This window comes from Gambusia affinis, linkage group LG02, assembly GCF_019740435.1.
Source record: "Gambusia affinis linkage group LG02, SWU_Gaff_1.0, whole genome shotgun sequence".
Lineage (NCBI taxonomy): Eukaryota > Metazoa > Chordata > Actinopteri > Cyprinodontiformes > Poeciliidae > Gambusia > Gambusia affinis.
The window spans coordinates 26,831,341-26,856,633 of record NC_057869.1 but is presented as its reverse complement, the minus strand read 5'-3'; the positions used below and the strand labels follow the sequence as shown (position 1 = coordinate 26,856,633).

Below are 25,293 nucleotides of genomic sequence, written 5' to 3'. Positions count from 1 at the left end.
TTGAGAAAATGGACATTAACAGATTATGCATTAAAACCAAATTATGATGCAGGACACCAGAATTTATAGGTTAATCAGGAGGGTTCTACCTTCAGCCTTTTAGGATAACACCTGGCTGAGCCCAGAAAGCCAATGCTCAATCATCAGCTCCTCGCTGAAGAGCCCAGGGTGGTCAGGCCAATGCGCCGAAAGCAGGTCTCATTGTCGCAGTTGCATGACAAAAATGTCCGCCTCGTGTTGTACACCCCTTGTCACAACTCCTCCTTTTCACCTTCTATGCATGCAAGACTATTGTTCGATTGGTCAGACATTCATGGCAGTCTTTGTTGGACCAAAACACTGAACTCCTCAGCTCGGTTCTGGTCCGAATCAGCAGGTGAACCTCCCACAGACGATTTCATGGAAAATGAAATTTTCCATGTTGTCCGTGTTCCAGTCATCATTTCCTCCTTGATAAATGTGAACTCATAATAGTTGTTCCTCTTAGTCATGATTGCTGAAAACACCGTTGCGTATACTGCAGCAGGAGGGGTTTAGGAACTTGGCACAGTGTTTCCTCTGGACTTTGACAGTTGTGTGCAAAAACAAACGTCACACAACCACGTGACCGGGTGTCGACTATTTGAATTTGGCCCAATCATACTGGGCCCTTGAGTCTTCCCAAGTGATGCATGGCTCTATAGGGTACTCTCGGTTCCCTTCTCCAGGTGAGCCACTATGTTTTATGTAATCCTGTGCTGTCAAGGACTTTGAATCACTCTTTGTTTGATGATTCTGTCAGGACCTTAAGTCTTGACCAATACAGCCCTCAGAAAACCAGATGGGATGATAATATGTTCCCCTTGCTCAGAGGCCAAGGTTCTCAATAGCAGACAGGTTGACTGCTTCCTTTGGGTTCAGGTTGAGTTTCTCCCTCAAGCAAAGGAATGCAAGTATGTTGGTGTGTTGTTTACAAAGAATGGCAGGATGGAACATTGTGGACATACTGGGGCTTTACTTCTCAATCAGAACAAAAAAAGTTCTCCATTTTCTGATCCATCTACATTCCAACTCTGGCCTACAGGACAGGAAATGAGTCGCCTGTCATCAAGGCTCTATATTAGAGATGAGGTTCTTCCCTCTGTCAACTGGAGAGAAAGCTCGGCGCAGACCGGCTGCTCCTCTGCGTCAAATGGAGGCAGCACAGTTAGTTCAGGAAGCCTCTCGTGCCTCGTTTCCACCCACGCAGGTGCCACTTTTTAATTTTTTTCCATTGTAAAGCCAGCCCATAGAACAGATCTGTACCACATCATTTCTGGGCCCTCTTCAGTTGCAGGTCAGTAGGACAATTAGGGTGGAGCTCACATAATGGTGTATTTATTGAGTGACAGAAATACGTCACCACTTGCGACAAGCACAAGACATTCTAACTCATCATGATAAGACGCCACTTCAGCCGTTTGGGTTCAACCCTGTCTTCCCAATGAGAGTAAAACTGAGTGGAAGCACTCTCCTGAATACGCCGGACCATAAAATAGGGTACCGAACCGTGCCGTACCGTTCATTGTCAGTGAAACCTTTTTTTTCTGGTGAAAACCCAGGGTAGACCCTGAACTCTCTGAGGAGGTTGATGATGGCAAAGCGGTAGGTTCAACAGGTATGATCTGAAAACCAACATGAGCCAAAAATAACTTTGTTGTTTAAGTGTTTATTTTTAATTGAGGTCTTGGTGGTACAGACTTTTCCTTCTAAAAGGAAGAATATTGGTCAGTTCTGCTATCACGACTTTCACATCGACGTCCTGTAGGAAACAAATGATGATTGGTGATGATTAATGGATGCCCGGTGTACACCATGTCCTTTCTAGTCTCTGCTAAGTTAATGTTTAGCGGATATTGTGCGCCCTCTCTCATGCATGCTAATCTTTTGACCTTGGCAATGTGTGGACCACAGTTCAGCAACCAACAGAGGAGTAGCTGAAAAAAATGTGAGGGTGGGGGGAGTGTAGCGTTGGCTGGGGTCAGATAAAATACTCATGGGGTTTTAGACATGCTCCGATCCCCACCTAAATCCCGGGAGAGGACACGCCCACCGATCCTGAAAGAAAAGCAGCCTGTGGCTCCCAGCAGAGGTGGCACTCACAAGTGCCTGCACATGAAACCGCAACGGGTGCAACAATGGAGTGTAATTACAGCACATCAGCTCCGTTTGTTTCAGTCATTTTAATGACTTTGTTGCTTGCACGCTCCAGGGAATGTAAAGAAGCGCTCAGTCTGCACAGATTTCCATCAGCAGCCTTTTGATTTAAAGAAAATGGCAGGCGGCGAGAAGTCTTTGTGTTGCTGTTAATCGAGGAGGACAGAGAGGAATGTGAGGTTAGAGTGTCATCATCGGGTGATTTTTTTTGTATGAAGGGTCCAAGAAAAATGTGGGTCGTTTTCCACCCATTTATAGATTAATTTTTTTTCTTTTGTTTGATATGGGTTGGATGGTGCCGGGTGTTCATCACCCTGGTTGCTTGAGTCTCTCTAACAGATGTGCTCTGTCAGACTTGTTGCATTCATGTGGATGTCAAGCAGTGATGTCTACCTTCCTCAACATTAAAACTGAATACAATATGCTCCATTTGTCCCAGTGTGTTTTTGTCTGACAGGTCATTTATGATCTTACTGATCTTGTATATAATCAGTTTATGCCAGGTTTAAAATCAGCTCTGCTGTGTAAGTAAATCCTAGAACATGCTGATCCCATGTATCCTTCAGCTGCTATGGATATGTGCATTATGTATGTAAAAATAAATAAAATAAAATAAAATCAAACTTTATATGGAAATGAGCTCCCCAATTTCTATATTTTGTCAGCAAGGGCAAAATGAAGAAGCCTTTCTTTGAGTTGGCAGTATGCGGCAACAAGTGGGGGAGGGGCAGTACTGCAATACTTTGAGTACTCTAGTTATGGCACAATTTCTTGGGCACATTTTCAACCACACTTTTTTTTTTCCACTCAACTTTCCATGAATTCTAGGATGCAGCTCTTTGTGAACTGACTTCTCTATTAAGAAACTTACATTTTCCATTCAGGGTGTCAATTCAGCAGTTTTCACCATGTGTGTTTAGGCTATAACATAACACAAGTTTGGAAAGTCTTTAGGTTTTTTCTATTTTTGTATTTTAAATAAATATTTTTAATTAAATATTCACATTTTCAGAGATACTGGGTTTAGGGTTTCGTCAGCAATAATAATAAATTAAAATGTGCTAAAAGAAACTCTTGAATTGCATCAGCCTAACAAATGTGTACATTTTTCTTTTCCTATTAAATCACTTTAACAAATTAACTTTCAGTAATGAGCTGAAAAGAAACACTTGCCTTAACAGTCTAGTGCATTACAGTTTGTACATTTGACACCATTTTTAAGATTTAAATCTTTATTTTATCAGAATATCATTGTTATAATTTTAAAACGCTAAGCGAGATGAATTCAGCCAATCATAATGATTCAATCAATCAATCAATCAGTTTTATTTCTGAAGCAACCTTCATACTAAAAGCAGCTCAAAGAGCCATGCAATGTTTCACATAATGGTGTGATCGAGTACAAGTGTGTTTTTATGCACTAGAAGAAACTTAACATTTGATTTGAGTCCCATCTGGAAGGGCAGCACCAGGCTTCTCATGCGTCCCTCATTAAAACTTTCTAGATCCTGTTCCAGGACGTTAACAAACTCCACATGCCTCGTTCTGATCAACATGCATGCAGAAACGGTCTGTAGCTGTTCTTTCTGGGCTTGCCTGAGAATACTGGAGATCTATCCAAAAGACCCCGTTAACGGGGCAACTTTTCTTTAAATTGGCAGCAACTGGCCTGCCTTTGGGGAAGTTTTTCTGCCGTAATCCACGAATACGTCGACTAATCCAATGTTCTTTCACTCTTTTGGGTCCTCATAGCTTCCTGACCACAGAAATTAAATGTAGCGGGGAAAGGGCAGGAGTTAAAGCAGCCATTTAGCTAAAGCTGCGAGTAAGACGAGGTAAACCGTCAGCAAAGAGTATAAATCCATATGTTGGGACACTTCTCCTCAGTCGACGCTGAGGGTGAGTGGAGAGATGGAGCAACTTCAGGCTGCTCTTCTCATCAAGAGCCTCTCCAGGGATTTCACATACAGATGGAAACATGGCTGAGGACTGTGTTTGGATGAAGTGGTACCTCTTCAAAGACCTTTAACATGCCAGTCCAAAAGTGAGAGACTCTTCACAAACTGGAAGCCGAAAAATCGACAAGTGGGCATTGACTTGTAGAGTACAACGAGGGGAGTCGATGGCTGCAGAGAAACCGTCTGTACCGATGTTGAAGCCAGCTGGGTTTTTGGTAGCACCCAGACATGTGGCTTTATTTCCCTGCTCTGAAGCACTTGGCTGAGCTGTAGAAATACTATAATGTAATTCAGTAAGCACAATTCTCAAGTGTCCTCAGTCATGCTAATGGCATTTTTTCTCTGTAGATGCTGCTGGTAAAACAATCAATTTGCGCTAGACATTGACATTCCTCAATTGTTGAATATCTTTTAGGATGCATTATCTATTCATTGAGTGAGTCTTTAAGTGTCCTCTCGTGTTTCTGTCTCTGCACACACTCTGGCCTTGTTGTTGTTGTTGTGGACATTTTGGGCGGGGTGGTGTGACAGGGATGTTCTGGGACTGACTCTGGCAGGTGATCCATTTCCTTAACAGAAACATGCTTAGCTGCCGCGCTATCAGTCTTACCCTGGCGGCCTTCCTGGTTAGTGTGAGTCAGTCGCACTGGGGAGGGGAGGCGTTGGACAAATGGCGTTTGCTATGACCGGACAATATAAAAGCTAGTCACAAACCATTTGCTATACTTACAAAATAAAGAAAAAAAAAATCTAAGTGAATACTGGCAGCTTAGTCCATCAAGGAAGTAACTTCATAGCTGGAGGGGAGTCCAGTCAGGCCAGTAGTTGGTCGTTTAGAGTGCCTAGGGCTGTTTGTCTGCTAAATAAATGCAGTGAGGGTGTTCTTGATCCACTATGATCACAATCCAAGTTGGCATCTTGGTGCCAGCTCTAAACAGCTCCTATGTGACTTCATATCAGATTTTTAAATTTTTTTGGGGGGACATTTATCCAACTGTATGTTCATCGCCGGTTGCCTTCTTCCGAAGTCTCCTTTTAGCAGACATTGCATTCTTCAGTTCAGTCCAGTTGACACCGTGTGTTCTTGGCTTCACAAAGGATGGAACAGTTTGGGCCTCCTGCCATAACTGTAAGGCAGGACTTTCATTGAGGTAAACAAACCTTTCAGGACAATATTTACCAGCCCCCGTGAAAAGGTTTGACAAAAGTAAAGAGTCAGAGGAGTTTCCCGACACACAACAAGCGCAGACGTGTTTGTTACGCGTTGCTAGTGAGGAAATTATACCATCTATCCGTCTGTGTGTCTTTAGGGTCGCCATATTTGTTTAAACAGCTCGCCCAAGACAACACAGAGTGACTCTCTGTCTCACCAGTGTTGCATCAAGGATTTCGTAGGCTTTCAGGTGCAGTGTTGCGTGGGTGCCTGCGGTCTTAGGGCACTTGAGTGGGACCTGAAAGCCTTTAATTACAGAATACCACACCACATGCAGGATGTGTCTTCGCCTTGTTTTGATGCACTGACTTCATGCTCACTTTAGGCTTTACGTCTCTTAGCCATAACATTTTCATCAAACACCTACCGTACTTCATGTTTTCTTTTTTCCAGTGGTTGCCTTGATGGGGTTTCTACCCTTGTTGCCCTTTGGCACCATTAACACATTTCTGAAATATAATCCTGTTAGGAATCACTGGACACAGCTCGCCCTTGGCCTCTGCTTATTATCTTCAAAGCGCATATGTCTCTTTATTATGGCTGGCATAAGTTCACACGCTATCGCATATAAACAGAATGGAAACAAATGTACATTTTTTCATATTGCGAGCGTCAACATATTTTATTAGCTTTTAAAACTCACATAGTTGTGGATTATTTTAAAGTGGAAGGAGTTTATTGCAAATTTTTATGTATTTATTTATTTATTTTGCTTATTAGCAAGAAGAAAATTTCAGCAATCATTAGTATTCAGCCTCCTAGAGTCAGTAACTCGACTTTGGCTGTACACAGAACCAGATTTTATTGTCGTCACACAAAAGCACAACAAAATTTGTTTCAGCACAACCCATCCAAAAAAAATAACAAAAAACAAAGATGGGACATGGGTAGACGGGTGCCTGAGGCTGCAGCCCTGGGAGGCGCTGCCATTTCCTTAAAGAAAAAGCGTCCGCCTTCAGAGAGTAGGAACATCTTTGCTCATCTGATTGATTTTTTTTTTGTTATTGTTTTGTTTTTTTAACCCATGTTCTTTGTAAAGTAGCTTAAGCTCTTTCAGACGAGATGGAGACAGTCCTTCCCAACATTTAGTTTTTGCAGCCTCCTACACGTTTCCTTCCAGGATTTATTTCCATCAATCACACCATCAAGTCTGACCAAAGATCAAAGTACAGAAATTTGACTGTTTTAGGTCTTTTTTTTCTTTTCTTTTTTTTTAATGATCTGTTAGATTTCATTTAGGGGTCTCAGACTCACTGGGGCCTAGTACAAAATACACAGAAGAGACCATGTATTGTTTTTCTTCCTTTTCACTTGAATCATGATAAAATAAATACAAAACTGACTTGTTTTATGCCGACTTGTGCTGTGGTCATTCTGTTTTTATTTAAGTCAAAAGGAATGAAGATGGACACCTAAAGCAGTTCTGCTGCTTTGTATCGTTTGCCAGTTCGCCCTTGATTTCCTAAAGGAACTGGGTTCATACTATGACTGGTCTCGCTCCCCGTCTCCTGCTCTCCCCAACAAATGATAACAATGACTTGATGGCCTTGATGTTGGCTTCTTTCGTCAGTGCTGTTGTCTGATCATGTCAGACTGAGCCTTTTAGCCTTGGATCGCAGATTATCAATTCTAGTTTTTTTGTCTTTGTTTTTAAAAAAAAATATTTTCTGTCTTCCCATCTGAAGGAGTCGCGTTCTGGTTCTGGTTTTCACAGCCTGGCTCGAAGTGAACCTCTTTGCCCTTGTTGTCCAGTTGCCTTGTGACTCAGCTCACTCTGCCCTAGTAAATCTGGGGCATGTTTACACTCGGCCCTGAGAGTCCTGGCAAGAGCAACACCTACCATGCTGCCAACCCATCACACCGCCTTTTATATGCTGTTAAACTCTGGAAAAGGAGAGGGGGAAAGTTGATCCTGCTCCTTTTTTTTTTACATTTTTAATTTTATCCTCACTCTGCCGTGTGTGTGCATGCATTTCTCTGCAGACTGGCACTCTGTTATGAGATGTCGGTTTACCTTCACGTTGACACTCTAAGAGGCTTAGAGAGATAAAGTGGGCAAACGCAGAGGGTCAGATCATCTCCCAAACCAAACCTCTGGAGTGTTTCTGGTCTACAGCCTATCAGGGTTCTGTAAACTAATTTCCCTCTGCTTGCATTGTAATTCGTAGGACTGGTGGTGCCTCCCAGTTTACTACATAAACACGGACAATAGGCCAGTCGTGTTGATGGTAGGTGCGATCATCCCTGGCAGAAACTGAGAGCCTGACCTGCTGACAGCCAGCTGAGTAAACCACTGGGTGATGAATGGAAATCGAGTTTGAGTGTGAAACTGTTTATATCCGTAGATGCTACATTGAGGTACTCCACTGCATCATAGCGTGGAAAAAAACTCAAAAGATAACATCTTGAAATGGCTGCATCTTGACATTTGTTACTGCCTGACATTCTGGGGTTTTTTTCTCTGCTTAGATTCCTTTTTTGTCCGGTGTGCATGCTCTGTTTTTCATAGGTCAAGCTCTCAGTCCAATCATCCCGGTTACCACAACTCCTTCAGACCCATCCACCCCCTGATAAATACCTTTTGTCTGCCCTCTGAGTAAAAGTTTCATGAGTTTTCTCTCCAGTGCTCGTTATTCCATTGTCTGTCTGAGAGACTGTCACCGTGATTTATGTCAGAGAGTTTTAATATGCCGAGGAGAGGCTGCCTTTTGGTTCCAGCGAATGTCCCAAACCTTTGGGAGCCTTGACAGTCGGGCCATGAAATGTCCCCTTGTTGGGAGGAGAGATGGTCCTCCTTTGTCTGCCGAGTGTCCGCAAAGTCTTAGGATACGCATCTTTATGAGCATTTATGAACACTTTAATCGGGTCACCTTTACCTTTTTTCCTTTCTCCATGCAGGAAGACTTGTGTCCTGAAGGACCCACCATTGACAAAAGAGAGTTTTGTTGGGTTAGTTTTTTTTTGTTTTGTTTTGTTTTGTTTTGTTCCCCTCTCCGCCTTGATTTTTAGTGGCGGGCCCCGGTCCTGATTGACTCCAGATGTCACTGCGTTTTTAAAAGAGAATAAGGGTTTGTTGATGTGGAAAGGGCCCAGCGTTTTGAATCTGGACGAGATGCGGCTCGCGCAGCTGGCTTTCACTCCCACAAGGGGAAGGATGATCATCTGCCAAACTGCCTCGAGTGCGAGATGAGCCATTTGTGAGCACGTTGAGAAGTTTACGTCGCGGGCTGTAAACATTTATTGCGGTTTTCTGCCTCTATTTGCATTACGGCCCAACGCACCACCTGGGGCGCTGAAGATAAACGTGGGGGTTGGTTCCTTTTTTTTTCGTTTTTGTTTTTTCTTTCTTGCCATCAGGATAGTTGAGATGTGAACTGGTTTTCTGGTTGTTCACTGGGAGTTTGGGGGTGGTGGGTGGGAGGATTGTAAGTGGCTTAATTGTGGCAGATATTAGCTTTTACAGCCCTGGCTAGAAGCTCGTAATCTTATGTGGATAAACTCGTGGAGTTTGTGACCACCACTTTTTTTCTTTTTTCTTTCTGGCATGGAGTGCGTTTCGAATGTTTGGAATAAGCTGGAAGAGACAAACATTTACAAAGTCGGCCCTAAATTGCAAACAGTTTAGAAGTATGACAAACAATAGATGGAGAGATGTAGCATCCTGCTCATTTAATGCCTGAATGACTAAAATCACCCAGTGCAACTCTTGGACAAAGAAGTTTTTGGGAACTCTTGTGACACCATGTTGGTCTTTTTATTTAGTCTTCTTGGAAAACCGCTCGCACATTAAATGTGACGGGATGTAATCCAAAGGTAAACTGCTTCCTTTCAGCCAAACAACAAAACAATGTGGTTCAGAAATGGAGCTGGAAGTGTCTCGGATGGTTAAAAGTGTGGAAGAAGAAAAAGATAGAAGTTGTTTCACTTCTGAAATTCAAAATGTGGACTTTGAATTCATTGGCAGTGCTAGTAAAGATGTGTAAAGAAGTCTTAAGATAACTTTATCATTAATTGCATTAATTATACACTCGCTGAATAATTTAACAAAATCACCGGTTGCACCGGTCGTTGGTGCCACTAACTATCTCTTAAAAATAAAGTTTACCAGAGTTTCTAGTAACTTATAATTGGTGGTTCCTGGTTGCCTGGGGTATGTTTATTACGCCACACAGGGACCCAGTTCTTTGAGCTGCTTAGCTGGAGAATGATTGGTACTTATTCGATCCCGAGCACTGCTGGCAGGATGGAGAGGGAGATGAAAAAAAAAACAAAAAAAAACAAAAAGCAAAGAGGAGATCACTTTTGGAGAACTATTGTTATAGATCATGATGTCACCAGGTCTCCATAACAACCATGTTTTATTTGTTGTTTTTGTTTGGCATGTGGGGACATTTTAAAATAATGCTTAAAAAAATCGTGGTAAATTTTTATTGCAGTTTTATGCTGAGGTTTTTTTTTCAGGTGGTGTAAACTTTGGGAGACTATGAGGTTCTGTAAAAGCACTCAGAAAACAATACAGTGATGTACTAATATTAGAAAATCTAAGTTGTACTTTTGAACACTTAGGTATTCTCAAAACTAAGTACTTTGGTATTTTAACGTTGAGTTGTGACTGAGTAACTTTGACTCATAGTTGAGTAAGGTTTGGCCATCACTTTTGGTACTTTTACTCAAGTATTAGGGTTGAGTGCTTTGTCCAGACTGATCTTTTACCCAGCAAGTCACCAAAACTCATTCATTAGTCAATCCTAAATTAGTTCAGGGCTAAAGACGTGTACTGCCGTCTACGAGAACATACCAGCCTTTAATGGAAACCGAAGGAAACGTGCTTCCATGGACCTACAGTGAAACATGACGCTCTGACTCTCTTGTGCGTCCTAGATGGAAAAACAAGTGGTTTTGTCAAAATGGAGCAACAAGCTCTACAAGTTTAAGGAGATTTAATCAGTTTTCTCTCGGGTGTCTCTCCATTCAGATTTGAGGTCATTTGATGGTTGTTGGTGGGTGGAACAGATGGGTATTATCATGCAATAATGAGCACATAAGATTAAAACTCGTCAAAGGAAGGAAGCGGAAGGAAATTTTTAATCCTTTATCCCCTCTGAAGAACAATAAACCGGACAGTGTTCGAGTTCTGGTTGTACTCTGAGCATCAGGACATGTTCTGTACCCTTCTACTATTCTACTGTTCTGCCCTTCTCTCTGATAATAATCTGCTGTCTCCTCCTGTGTGTGTGTGTGTGTGTGTGTGTGTGTGTGTGTGTGTGTGTGTCTGCCTGCTTTCTTCTGTGTCCAGATGCAAAGGAGAGATCGGCCAAGAGATTTTCGGTGGGTGGCGTCTTCAATTACACGTCTCTGCTGCTGAGCCAGGAGGACGACATGCTGTACGTCGGAGCCAGGGAGGCGCTGTTCGCCCTCAGCCTCTCGGATATCAGCAAGACCAAGCTGCAAAAGAACGTAAGAGTGAAGCAGCGAGCCAAACGGGTTAACAGTCAAAACTAGAAATCCACCAATCAAGATTTGACGGGGGGTTTTTTTCTCCTAATTGACTAAAACGAGGGGCATTTATTGCTCTAAAAGTTTTTTGTCTCTAGTTTGTAGATCCCAGTCTCAGGCCATTTGATTGGTCCATTTTTAGCAGAGTCTTTTTTTTTACGTCTTAAATTAAGACTTTTTAAGGTTGCACAAACACTTAATTTAAGACTAAAATTAAGGCTTTTAAAGTATTAGTTTAAGACTTAAAATGTCTTAATTTTAGATAAGATATTTTAGGGCCTTATCTAAAATTAAGGCCTTAAAATTAAAATAGTAAGTTGATCTTAAATATGTTAAAAAGTGTCTTAAATCTTGTCATGACAAAAGTGCGAGTCACACTCAGTCATCACTGTTTTCTGTGACTCAAGTGTAACTCACTGCTAGCATACCGTAGCTGGATAGCTAGCTAGCTCTTTTGCATGTATCAAGCTAAAATTTATGGCCAGTTGGCTGGACGAAGTTCGTATGTTTAAAATCTGTGAAGAAATGGGTCTTAAATCCCATTCATTATAGTCTTAAATGGTCTTAAAAAGTCTTTAGGTTTGAAACATGCACTCTCCATGTTTAGTCAAAACCTCCTTAAGTTTTTTGTTTTTTTTAAAAAACTGCTGAATATGTGTCCTTCAGATGAGCCAAAGTTCGATCCACTTGGTCCATCCATCTGTTATCTCTGGTTACCTTTTCATTTTTTTTGACTTACTCAGTTTTTCCTCCTTTTTTTCCACGTCTCAGCTGACGTGGGGAACTCCTGCCGGAAAAAGAGACGAGTGCAGCTTTAAAGGAAAGAACTTGGAGGTAAGAAAATCAGTCACAACGTACATTTGTGTTTTTTTTTGCACCCTTCACCGTGTGTTCGGTCTCCCCCTTGCGATCCGCTATTTGTTTCACATGTGAGGCAGTAACATGAGCAGAGAGCTGACAAACCTTTCCAGCAGATACAAACAGATTAATCAAGTTTGCAGGCTCCCCAGGGGAACGGCTTCTTCTTCTTCAGTCTGTCTGTTAGCTTGTTGTCATGCCAGCTGTTGTGTCCCTGGGTGAGAAGCCCCTGTAATCCTCCTGCTGCAGTGCACAGCTCTGTCTGTATTACACAAAGCTCTGCAGGCAAACTGCTCTGTACAGCAGACAGGTTTTCCCAACGGCGTTTGAGGAACGGATTCTGTCAAACGGTCTGTGAAAGCACCGACTCGGATAGAGACAGTCTGCAGAAGTGCAGGATTTAAGAGTCTTCTGGGTTTGGATTTCCATGGGAAGTTATTAGCATTTTATCTGTCCATTGGTCATTCTTTCTTTGTTCAGACTGTCTGGTGGTAGATTGTCCGGATGTCAATTTATCCATCCGTCCGTCTAATTTCCATCTATCACGTTTTTGTCCACTGATTGATTGATGACTGATCACTCGTTTTTTATTCATCTTTGTCCATCCATCTACTCCTCCACCCATTACCTATCTATCAGATGTTTTTATCCATCCAGGCCTTTTCCACCAATCTATTCCTCTATTTATGTCATCATCCCTCTTTTTTCATCTACCCCTTGTTTTATCCATACATCCATTCCTCTTTCATCCATTCATTCATACTTGCATCCCTCTTTTTTATGCATTCATCCAAACATCATTCCTATTTTTTTGTCCATACATACATCCATTTTTCACTCATTTGTCCATCATCCCTCTTTTGTTATCCATCTGTCCATTCATCCATCCATCACTCTTTTTTTTTCCATCCACCCACCATTAAACTGTTCAGTCTATTGGAGTTTTTTCTTATCTATAGTTCATCTGTCCTTTCATTTATTATCTGTACATTCATCCATTCTTCCTCCTTCCTTTCTTCCCCTGCCTCTTCATAATGGCTTGCAGTTTTTGCGGCCTCCATGTTTGAAGCCTGATTGCTGTACATTTAAAAATCCGACTCAGGAAGACTGCAAACACGTCCGAATATTGATGCAAAGTCACCGTGTGTGAAACGCGGCCGTACTGTTGATACCCGCACTCACACAGTAACTTTACAGCGATTAAATTTTTCAGCGGCTTGTTGAAATGTCTTTTGACTCTCTACGTTCACCTCTCTCTCTGTTTTGTTTTCATCCAGACCGATTGCTTCAATTACATCAAAATTCTCCTGCGGCTCAATAGCACTCATCTCTATGTGTGTGGTACCTACGCCTTCAGTCCCGTCTGTGCCTACATAGTAAGTATCGATCTCTCAGTCTGACCTTTGTTTACAACCAGAAGTTAACACATCTGTCGTATAGCAAAAAAAACCCCAACTTTTTCCTCCTTTGACTATAGCTCGCTTGAAATTGGACTTTTTTTTTTTAAGATAAATTCAGTCCCGTTTGTCCTCTGAGTCCTTGTTGGATTTTTTTCCACATAAAAGTAAATCCTGCTGAGGTTCAGAAGCTCCCAGAAAGAAAGAAATGGATTTATCAAGTATGTCAGGAGTGAAGGCGACTATCAGAAGGCATGATATCGACTTTTACTGTTGGCGCCTCTGCTAAGCTTGGAGGCCGCTCTGCTTTTAAACAAGAGGGAATTAACCTCCCGGCTTTGACGTCAAAGTGGAGGGAAAACCCGGCATGGCTCGGATTCAAGATGACTTGGCAGGACATTGGGCCCTGAACTGGGATTCCAACAGCAAGTATGTCCTTTCTGGGTCTACAGAAGCACTCGACAGAACCTTGTGTGCCTGTGTGTGTGTGTGTGTGTGTGCGTGTGTGTGTGTGTGTCTCAGTCTAATCATTTCTAACAATATCGTCCCCGAGATGCCGAATATCACCACTGATAAATAGTTTGTTTGTGAAGGCGCTGGTCCAGAAGGGCTCGGGGGACTTTAGGAGAAATGTAACAGGACACTGAGACACTAAACAATCAGGATGAAAGACACAAACTAAAACAAGCTCAGAGTAAAACATCTGCTATGGAGGAGACGGGAGAGGGTCGACCCGGTCCAGGGGCACCACTTGTATGTTCCTGTCAGACCCGATCATGGGAACAAGTTGTCGTTGCTGCAACTTACCCACATCTAAGTGCTGTCAGTGTAGCCATCAGTAACTTTATTACTGACGGCTACAATGTTACCGTAACCCTTCCTCAGTTTGCTGAATGAAGCGATTGGTGATTAAATGTCCCATCGTACCATTTTAACACAAAGGAAGGTCTGGATTTCTGACTGAGCGCTTCTTAATCTATTCTGCTATGAGTTTGTAGATTTGTTGGTGTGAGTGACTCGGCTTTAAATTATTTTTGAAAGAAAAGAAGCTTTTTTTTTTTGTTGTGTTTGCTAGAAAATCATTTGTGCAAGCCACCTACAGAATAATAATCTCATTTTGTTTTTTATGAGTGCTCACTTTAATCTTACCATTGACTTTGAAATGGGGAGAAAAAAATGTGTTCCTCCAGTAGGGTTGTAGCTTTGGACCCAAAAAACGTGAAGCGACTGAACGACTCCCAACATTTACGCGTCTCCAACCAGAGTTATTGTTAGTGAACTCAAGACAAAGTTCATCAAAGAACATCCTGTTTAATGCCTTTACTGCCTAAAAAACAAAATAAATTGCCATCAAAGGATCCTGAGATCAAACATCCACTTTTAAAGAAATTGGGAAAATCTGGAGGGAAAGAACTGAATCACGATCAAGCTAGTTAGCGTTCCACCATCAGAAGTTTTTATCTGTTTGTGAACTGCGTCCAGACCACCGACGAAGTGCTTTGAGCCATCGAATCGTATGCACACCAGAGCCAACAGTAATGCGGTGCTGCCCCTCCCACACCTGTTGCTGCACGCTGGTCGTTGGCTTGGTGAAAGACGGGAGCTACGCTTCTACCTCTCATTCCAGAAATATTTATCAATACTGAAAGAATGCCAGCTATGACTGTAACACTGTAAAATGTATGTAGATGTGAAATACGTGTTGCTACATAAACAACAAGACGGCAAAGATCAATTGAGTCATGAATGAAACCAACTAAGCAACGTTATGTTTTTGTGAGAATACTGGAGGTTGAAGGTGTTAAATCCTTTAATACATTCTTAGTTATGGCAGTTTGATCTTTGGAAAAGATCAGTCTTTAATGGCAACAACAGCTGGCCGCTGCAGCTTTAAGCAGATGGCACTGAAGCGACAAAGTAACTCGAGATTAGTTTAAGCAAAAGATTATTTCGCAAAAGTGAGGATTTATAGCAACCTGATTTCTTATGAGGAACGAAAGGAAATGTAGCACAGCGTTTCAGACGGCGAATGAACATCTGAGGATTTGAAGATCTAGATGGATTCTTCTTGGGATTTGTTGATATAAGTTTAGAAAATGAGTCGGGCGAGGGCGAGTATGAAATGTTCGCACTATAACAGCCGTGAGTAAAAGTGGGGTTTGTAATCACAATCTCATAAAATGTTGCCATCAAATGAAGAGGAGTGACATAAACCATGACAATGGCATAGCTGTAGTTAGCAGTGTTGGCGCTAACGAAAAAATTTAGAAAATTAATGGGGAAAAACTACAACTAACTGGGACTATATTGTGTGTTTATAAAACCAAGTAGAATATATTGAAATTAGAGATATATCTTTCGTTTTTGTGTTTATGAATCTATCAGCCTTTCGAAATGATGTGAAATGAATTTATTTTTCTTTCCCCTAACAAGCAGTTTGTGTCATCAAATTATGGCACTCAATACTCCACCTAGTGGCACTTGTGCCGTTCTGCAACATGGAGACAGCAAAGGTTGAGCGAAAACGCCAGAGTCAGTTGGTTGGTCAACAATAGTTGAATCACTTTTCTGCACCTAAAAATTAAACGCAGCATAAACAAAACTTGAACTGCTACTATAACTAATGGAAACTAAACTGAAACTGAGTAATAACTAATAAAAACTAATTAAAACTAACAAATTAGACCAAAAACCAAACTGATTTATAATTTTTTTTTTAAATCCCAACTATTATAAGCCTGCATAGTTCCTAGAAAGCTGAAGCCGAGCACCGAGCCAAAGCGTGTAAAATGTGCAGATTTCCACTATGCCGGACGTGTTCGGTGTGTGTCCTAGTGGAGGAAATGCGCTGGACGCTCGCGGGCCAACCTCACCTCGCTCATTTCTCCCCCCTCCATTCGTCCCCAGAACACGTCCACGTTTACGCTGGCGAGGGACGAAGCGGGCGAGGTCGTGACGGAGGACGGGCGGAGCCGCTGCCCTTTCAACCCGGAGTACAAATCCACCGCCATCATCGTGGGTACGTAGTAAGACTCTCGCTTCTCATGAACAGCTTCCTCCCGGGAGCAGGCAGGAAGCGGCTTTGATGTGAGCGCCGTCGTTTTGACTCGCCGATGAGTCACGATGTGGCTGCTGATGTCCGCCTGCGTCAGAGTGTCTAAGTAGCCGGGAGTAAAGAGTAAGAGGGGCTTTTTGTTTTTAACATGCGATTAGTGAATGATTAACTTTGATGCTGTGGGAGTGGGTTTTATTCCCTCACTCCCTGCTCTGCTACAGAGCTTACAGTGACTTAAAGCGCTTGGCCTGTTAAACTGTGCATGGCAGACACCTTCATCTCTGAAATGGTTACCTCTGCAACAGAAAAAGGCATGTCTGGTACAAAGGAGACAAGCATCAGGTTCTTTAACGTTTGAGGAATCTCGCCAAGCTAATTGCCATTGAACTGGAAATAATTATTCATGCTTTCGTTTCCTCATATTCGGGTTACTGCGCTATTCTCACGTCAGGTCGTTCTGTTTATTGGTCCCGAGACTCTGGAAATACATTTCTTTGGACATACAGTCTGGTTTTGGCACCTCGTTTTGGTCTTTAAAGGCACTATACAAAATAAAGTTTTACTTTAAAGTTTAGTAACAGTGGATATGAAGCTTGAAGCTGTTAAATACTTAAATAATACTTAAATCCCCCAAAAAATGAGACCAAAATGAATAAATTATCTACATTTAATTTGGAGTTTTAACAATCAACTAATCTTTTGGGAACGATTGGAGAAAAAAAACTTCAATAACCTGGTTATATAAGTGTGCACACCTTTTCTAGTGCTTTGTTTTCATTTAACGTGCTCAGTCTTCTTGAATGCAGGCCGACTCGGTATGCTGGTAGACGTCTGCAATATATGCAGAATATATGTCACGGTATTTGTGGGAAATGTTTCGAGTTGACTTATCCCGAAAACCTGCATCGTTAACAGAGCCTCTTTGAGAGCCTCTTCCAATCAGGACAAAATTGGTCGGTTCTGACCACTTGCTGATTGATTGGTCCACCGATTCGGTAATTCCCCTTCAATGCTTTGTTTGACCTCCCCTTCCAGACGGGGAGTTGTACACCGGTACCGTCAGCAACTTCCAAGGGAACGAGCCGGTCATTTACAAAAGTCTGGGTCAGGGAACGGCACTGAAGACGGAGAACTCTTTAAAATGGCTTCAAGGTGAGTGTGTGTTTCTCATTCCCCCCTGCATGTCCTCCATTAGGCAGCAGCCGCAGCAGATAAGCTCTGAGAAACAGCCGTCATTAGTGAGGCAAAGTCACTAATGGGAGCAAAGACGAGAGTCGGTAGATCGGTCCTATCGGCAGCAGCACTTGCACATCAAAACGGCATCAGCCGGCCGCTGCTGGAGTTTTTTTTGTTTTTTTTTCCTGCACGCTGCGCACAATTAGGATGGCTCTTGTCTTTTGATCTCCTGGTAATCTGTGCAGAGTGGTCCTGATGAGGCATCTGAGTGCAATTACACAGAGCATCCTGTTTCCTCTACTTTCTCCGGACTCAGAGACACGACTTTCCAAACCTTTCTTCTCTTTTTTTTTCCCCCCCTCCAGCTGGAAGCACATATTGCATGTTTAGTCCATAAGCCACAAAGGCAGAACCTCATTGTGCGACTGAATGTTTGTCTGTTGTTTCTGTCGTGGACAGATCCCGTCTTTGTTGGGTCGGCCTTGATCGAGGAGAGCCAGCCGGCGAGGAACCCCGTGGGCGACGACGACAAGATCTACTTCTTCTTCAGCGAGGCGGGGAAAGAGTTCGACTTCTTCGACAACACCATCGTCTCGCGGATCGCTCGCGTGTGCAAGGTAAGGCGCGGGAGTGTCGCACGACTTTGAAGGAAACAAACAAACAATAGACAGACTCAAACTTCCTGCCTGTAATCCTCAAAACAAGCCGGGTCCACTCCCGTGTCGTCCGTCCACATTTAACAAGACGTCACACCAGTGTGGATGTAAAGGGGGGGAGACAATTGTTGGCAGAAAGCATGTTTCTGTACAAACAAGTTTTCAGCAGATTTCTGTTCCTTCTTGTCTGAATCATCATCACCACCCCTCTCCTCCTCATCCTCCTCCCTCTTTCCAGTTTCTCTGCAATGTCATCTTCCCCTCTCCTTCCATCTCCCTCGCTATGTCAGCTGCACTCGTCCATCCCACTAGGCTCCTCGCCTTTCACCAGCAGCCCTTTGAGCTTTGCAGGAGTTATTAGTATTCAAGGGTGCTTGCAGGAAAATGAAATGGGTTTTTCTTATTTTTCCCCCGTCTTTCTGTTGCAGGGAAAACATACAGAGTAGCTAACCATTTGCCCCCGCCTTTTCTTTAGCCGTTTCTTCTGCCTCACTATGTTGATCTGTCCACCTGGACAGACTTTGACCCCTTTTCCTCCGTCTCCAGGGATGCAAAACGGCTTTTTCTGACTGATGCCTCTTTTTCTTTTTCTTTTTCGGCGGAGGCGATGATGTGAGTAATCACGGAGACAGCATGTAATCTCAAGTGACAGCCTAATGACTTAGTCCTGCAAGGCTCTGGTAGTCGGGGGCTGCGACACCTCCAGCAGCAGAGCACCTCCCGGCTGCTATATATGGAAATCTTTGGCAGGCTGTGGCGACTCGCTGCAGTTCAGCTGTGCGACGCAGAGAGAAGAATAGCTCTCTCTGCTCTGTGAGGCACCTTTTATTTTGCTGGACTGCAGCTGCTGTCTTTTTCCTTTGACGTCTTTTCAGATGCCACTCTCTAGCCGTGCAGTAGGCCTGCTTGCTTTGCTCACACGTCTGCGAGTGTTGTTTTAAAAAGATGAGTCATAAAATTTTATGTGTTTTTTGGCAACTTTTTTCACTGCCTCCAAAAAGCTCAGCTGGGTAATAAAGTATACATTTTCAGTCTTTGCAAAATATAATAAAGACACTCAAGGAAAATGGCTAATTCTTATTTGTGTGTTTTTGAGGTGACATCACAAGAGGCTAAACGATGGTGGAGCGACGACTCCCAACAGAATTTGATAGATTCTGAAGCACACCAAGGAAATGTATATGATGGGGTGTTAATCTAAAGATAATTGGTCTTATAGATCAACTAGTGATTCATTGATAAGCTGCCATTTTCTTAAAAAAAACTGAGTTTTTTTTCTTGCATCAAGACGGCCGGCTGTCTAAAAACAGTCTAAAAAAAGTTTCATAACATGCCGATGCATCTCGGCTAAATGAGCGTTGTTTAATTAATAACTTAAAGAGACGTTCGAGCGTTTATATATCAAAACTGAACCTCATAAAATGTATGTTGCATCCCACACCGGACTCCGTTTGGACCGTTTCTCTTTTCCCTTCTGGTATGGCCCCGCCATCTTTATTTCTTTATTTATCGATTGTTGCGCTTTAAGGATGACTGCAACACTAACGCAAACTTTAAGCAGATGCAAGCCTGTCACAATGACAAATTGTTCCCGAAGTTATTGCGATAAAAAATGATAATGTTGTTTTTAGACCATTTTTAATAATATAATGGTAATGGAGTAATAATGGAAGTGAATTCTCAAAGATCAATAATCATTCATTATTATGTTATGTTACGGTTGTGTCTGTTTCAGTCATTGGTGCAGCAGACATTTGCATCGCTCTTCTGTGAACAGGCAGAAAGCATAACAATCCTCCATCTCTCTCCGTTTATTAAACCTAGCTGGGTTGGAACCTGTTTTTTTCCGTCGTCTCACTCACGTCAGCATGTCGGGTTGCATCAACAAAAAGGGAACTTCTGCTACTTTTTTTGACGTTATTCTAACTACCGTTTCAGCAGGCAAACTTTGCAGCTCACAGTCGGTTGTTTCCTCGCTCTTTCTCCATCTGTTCCCCTCCCTTCTCCCACTCCCTCCTGCTCGTGTTTATTCAGGTGCGTTCACTCAGGAACTGTGGGAGCGGGGGAGGAGAGTGGAGGAGGGCTTGTGCCGTGTGGAACGTTTCCTTACGATATGGAAGTGTTGAACACGCCTTCGTTTATTAGAACTTTTCAGAGCTGGGTAACGCAGTGCTGCTCTTTTGTTTGTTTGTTTTTGGAGGGGAGCTGCCAGAAGGGCATCGGCTGAAATGAATGACGAAGCAGAGCGTTGTAACAACAGCTGAGGGAAGGAATGCGGTCGGCTCGTTAGACGGACGGCCTCCTGATTGGCTCCAGCTGCCAGATGGTTGTTGTAGTGTTTTGTTTTGTTTTTTTTCCTTTGCGTTTTATTATCTCAGCTCAGGTGGTTTACTCCTCGTAGCCGTCACGCAGGAGTAGTTTCTCGGATTTCGAGGCGATTGCTCATATGTTCTCCCTGCTGGCCGTGTTTGTGGAGGAGTGTCCTCCAGGCTCGTGTTTACAAGCTGAATCTGAGAAGTGCTTATGGGAGTGTTTCATGTCAAACTAAGAGGGAATGACTGTTTCATCTCAGTGTGGGAGGAGACGTGAGGAAAAACACCCAATCGCTTTCAAAGCTGTAAATATTAACTGCGTTTTTTGTTTTTTTTTCTGTCCTCCCCAAGAAAAATAAATACAAATTCTCCAGCATGACACTGTACTCCTTCTTTTTTAAAATATGTTTCGTAACTTTGATTTCCACTTATTAAATTCCATAAACCTGTAATCCATGTTTTTAATTGCTGTCCATCCCTTTTATTTCATTAAAGAGCCCACAGAAACCAATGTCTTCAATCAATTGACCTCAGCAGCACCCGCTAAAGGAAAGAGGATGACTTACACAGATTTGATCCAAATGTTATTATAGTCATTTGTTCCAATCAGGATTTTCCTATTGATGGTTTTTCAGTGGGAAGGGCTTTCCGATAAAAATCCAAATGTCTAAAAATGCAGCTACAAATCGCTCAAAGCAGCTGAAGGATTGTGGAAAATGCAGAGACAGGAACTGGAAGCACCTGCATATCTCACCTTGTGTTTCTCTCCAAGGTTTAGCTGCACTGCAGTAAATTAGCTGTAACAATAAAAGACTGTAGAAGGGCTGTAATTACTAAACTTTAAACTCCTACATCTTAAGAGTTTGCAGCTTAAGCCCAAATCCAGCAGATTCAGAGGCCAAGACCTGCTGCTCCAACCGCGGCAGCTACACCGTTTCCTGCTGGTACCCGATGAGAGTTAAACTCTAAGCCTGACACGACCTCTCTCCTCTCGACCTCCATCCCGTCTTATCACCGACGGCTCCGCAGACCCCGTCAGAAGGAGCAGAGATCTGGCGCGCTCCGAATTAATAAACCTCCAGTGATATTCCGCAACTTTTCCTCTCAGGGCGACAGGGGAGGTGAGCGGGTTCTGCAGAAGAAGTGGACCACCTTCCTGAAGGCCCAGCTGCTGTGCTCGCTTCCTGACGACGGCTTCCCCTTCAACATCATCCAGGACATGTTTGTCCTGAAGCCCACCGGAGACAGCTGGGAGAGCACGGTCTTCTACGGCGTCTTCACTTCCCAGTGGTGAGACTCGTGATGCATCCAGTGGTTCTGTGTGTCTGCTTTCCTCTGTTTGAAGGGGCAGCATTACGTAAAGTTGACGGGGAGGGAGGGGTTGTTTTTATTTAGCTTTACATCATGTTGCAATGTTATTCCCTCGTCAAAAACATGATACTTTCGTGCAAGTTTAAGAAATTCTTTAATGCAGCCAAACCGCTGGGGGGATCTACGTCTGAGCTGCCGCCTCACAGAGCAGCCATCCACCGCAAACTCAGCTCCTTCAGACTAGCCAGCTCCAATTAGCAAACACCTGGTGGAACCGCCCATCTGCTGAGCTCATCATACGAGCTACTTCTGCGTTAAAATCTGTTATAAACATTGTTAGAGGATTCATAAAGGAGCCATGTTGTGACAACTTCCTGAAGGCGGAGTTTCAGAAAGAGCAGGAGTTTTTAAAGACACAGAGGCCCAATTTCAAGGCGTTAAATTAGGAATTAAAATTTCTTGTAAGTCATGCTTCATATATGTAGCATTTGTATAGTAACTGGATTTAAAAGGATCAACTTGATTGTGCCATAGAACGGCTCAATGTGCCTGTGAAACGCATCATACTGCCTCTTTAAATCTCAGGTATAAGGGGGCGTCGGGCAGCTCTGCGGTGTGTGCCTTCAGCATGGCTCAGGTGGAAGCTGCTTTCAACGGCCGCTACAGAGAGGTCAACCGGGAGACCCAGCAGTGGTACACCTACAACCACCCAGTACCCGAGCCGCGGCCCGGAGCGGTGAGTCACTTTAGTTTTAGAAACCTTTTAAAATGGCAGCAGTAACGACACACGGAAAGGCAAACATACTGCGGTACTAAATGACTCAAACGTACAAAATGTTGACTTTATTTAGGCAATCAGCAGAGACAGGCTCAAAAGGAGCAACAAATGGTTGAATTGCTTTTTAAAATTGAATTAATGGCACCAAAATAGTTGAATGCAACCAAAAGCCACAGGCTAATATACATTTAGCTTCTCTCTGTTTTAAAGAGTTATTTGTGGTCGAGCCTTAAGCTTTTTCACTTTCTGTCCCACTGCAACCACAAATTCAATCCATTGTATTGGACTTCATGCCACCATGTATAATCAGGAAGTGAGAGGAGGACGATAGGTCGTCTTAAAAGTCTTTCTAAATAAAATCTATAAATACGGTGTGTGTTTGTATTAAGATCTCAGCCAGCCTCCCACCACCACGTCTAGAGCCACTGCACGTATAGCTGCCATGTCTTTGCTCATCTAGGAATGTGTTTTTTTGTCTGATTTTTTTTATTTTTTATTTCTTTTTCCTTTGCAAACCAGACAACACTAAATCTGATTGGACAGTTAGCAATCTGTGAAGTTTTATTTTCTGGCCGTATGTTTGGAGGTACTTGAAGTTTTGATTTTGTTCATAACATAAACTCTGAGTCCTTTCAAGTCTGTTTATGAATTAGAAGCTGTTAGCACAGCCAGCTGAAGTTAGCTGTGCTAACCCTGAATCAATCATTAGTTCTGCTAACGCTAAAGCACTACACCAACACGGTTTAGTGGAAGCTAATGCTAAAGCACCAAAATTCAAATGATATATCTGCCCTTGAAAGACTGCAACCCTCGAGCTCATATTTAATGTTGACTGTGTAATTCTGTGTTCTGCATTGCCCTTGGATGTCGTATCTTGTTCTCTACTGTCTGTTTTATTTTGGTCATGTATGTTTCCTATTGTTGTTTGAAATAAAAATGGAGAGAACCTGAGAGGAAATGGAGCTATGGCATAAACAGTCTTCACCCACTTCAAGATAAGAGCATGAATATAAACGTCCAACTACTTTTGATTAAGTCAGTGACCAAAACTTCAACACAGACGTCAGCCTTTATTCAACCGCAAGTTCAGAAAACAGCCAAATAAATTTGTGCTACAGAATTTTATCTGCAAAACTTAATTTAGGGAAAGCTAAGTGTGTAAAACTTTTTCAGCTTTAGCAAAAGTGGTAGACGAAAAATTAGCTGTGCTGTTGATGGATTAGCGGGGTTATTTAGGGGTGTCAAAATAGGGGGGGATAAATAGTTAAAAAGTGTATCCTTTCCCTTCTACTTGATGACTACGCACGACTTTGTGTTGAATCGTCTCATAAGTTGAAGTTCTAGTTGCAACATGACAAAATGAATGCTTTTGCAAATCTCTCATAACTTTGAACTTCTCACATTTCCCTCTACAAAGTGCGTGACGAACCACGCCAGGCAGACGGGCATCCAGTCGTCCTTGCACATGCCCGACAAAGTCCTCAACTTTGTGAAGGACCACTTCCTGATGGACAGCGTGATCCGCAGCGCCCCCCTGCTGCTGAAACGCAGCGTGCGCTACACCCAGATTGCTGTGCACAAGATCCAGGGGATGGAGAGGGCTTACGACGTCCTCTTCATCGGAACAGGTGCTGCTTGGAGAGGAGGAAAAAAACGGCCTTGTTTGAAACCATCTCCGCTTAACGCTCTCCTATCTCCTCCTCCTCCTCCTCTCTTACAGATGACGGAAAGCTTCACAAGGCCATCAACGTCAACGATAAGATGCACATCATAGAGGAGATGGTTCTGTTCGCAGAGCCGCAGCCCGTGCAGCACATTGAGCTGGACCCTCAGCGGGTACGTCACGTCGCTAATATGAACGAAGGAGGAAACTGGGTAAAACTAAACCGTAATAGACTTGTATAAATCTCTCTATCAGTTTATATAAAGTGTTTAGTAATGTTTTTGGTTAAACTGATCAGAAGGTGAAGTGACTCCAGGTACGTTCCCATCACAGCAGACTTTCCCATTGAATTTGCTGCAAGCTAAAGCAGCGCCTGGAGGAGAGTTTGTTGCAGTCGGAGCTAAATTTCATTACCTCTACTCTCCTTATTGCATAAAGACGTCTCTCCGGGTCATAGCTGCCAAACTGCAACCTTATCTGCAATTCCATAATTCTAATTAAACCAAGATTATTTATCATGAGTAAATGCTCAGCTGAGATGGAAAAGCCGGACTGTGAGGAGCGTGAACCGAGTCGGACTGAGGGAAACTCATTTGTTTTCCATTGCCGATATGAAAACTGTCACTGCTGCGAACAAAGAGCTTTCCAGCCCCGACATCGCGAACACGCATGTCTGGAAACACGATGGCGGTGTTGTGAAAACTGAAACCAGCTGGTCAGGCTTGATTCGTTAGCCAGATTAGACTCTTCTGTTTGTCTGTAGTAATTGTTTCAGTGCGACGTTCCTGTTTGGAAATCAGAAACCCGTAACCAAAAGCAGATTGCCTCCTCTGCCCTGCGTTGAACTTTCTTGTGTCACGCACAGTCTGAAGAGTCTTATTTTCTTCTCTCCCCTCCTCTGTAGGGCCTGCTGTTTGTGTCGTCGTACTCGGGCCTGGTGGAGGTTCCCGTGGCGAACTGCTCCAACTACCTGAGCTGCGGCGAGTGCGTGTTGTCCAGAGATCCGTACTGTGCCTGGACGGGGCAGCTGTGCCGGGACGTCAGGATGGCGCCGCCCGACAGGTGAGAAGTCCCACACAGACAGACGGTCACTTTAAGAGAGAAAAAAGACTGAAGTTTGTCGTCTCAACTTTCTTTGTTTCACCAAAAATTGTAACCAAAAAAAAAAAAAAAGCAATGAACAGGCATTTGAGGAAGTTGCGATTGCGGCTATTGTAAGTTCAGTCATATTTTACACTTAATGTT

The 25,293-nt window shown here is 43.0% G+C and overlaps 1 protein-coding gene across 6 annotated transcripts in view; it reads left to right on the top strand.

The window, feature by feature from the left end:
- LOC122823100 (semaphorin-4B-like) overlaps nucleotides 1–25,293 on the top strand; it is a 73,975-nt gene that overhangs the window by 42,112 nt on the left and 6,570 nt on the right. For all 6 annotated transcript variants that reach the window (XM_044102398.1, XM_044102389.1, XM_044102382.1 and 3 more), the window contains 11 exons: nucleotides 10,643–10,803; nucleotides 11,614–11,676; nucleotides 12,978–13,076; nucleotides 16,005–16,116; nucleotides 17,188–17,304; nucleotides 17,788–17,945; nucleotides 21,405–21,586; nucleotides 22,193–22,343; nucleotides 23,803–24,013; nucleotides 24,106–24,221; nucleotides 24,953–25,110. In XM_044102398.1, the coding sequence (XP_043958333.1) occupies nucleotides 10,643–10,803; nucleotides 11,614–11,676; nucleotides 12,978–13,076; nucleotides 16,005–16,116; nucleotides 17,188–17,304; nucleotides 17,788–17,945; nucleotides 21,405–21,586; nucleotides 22,193–22,343; nucleotides 23,803–24,013; nucleotides 24,106–24,221; nucleotides 24,953–25,110 (1,528 nt within the window). The remainder of the gene's footprint in view (nucleotides 1–10,642; nucleotides 10,804–11,613; nucleotides 11,677–12,977; nucleotides 13,077–16,004; nucleotides 16,117–17,187; nucleotides 17,305–17,787; nucleotides 17,946–21,404; nucleotides 21,587–22,192; nucleotides 22,344–23,802; nucleotides 24,014–24,105; nucleotides 24,222–24,952; nucleotides 25,111–25,293) is intronic.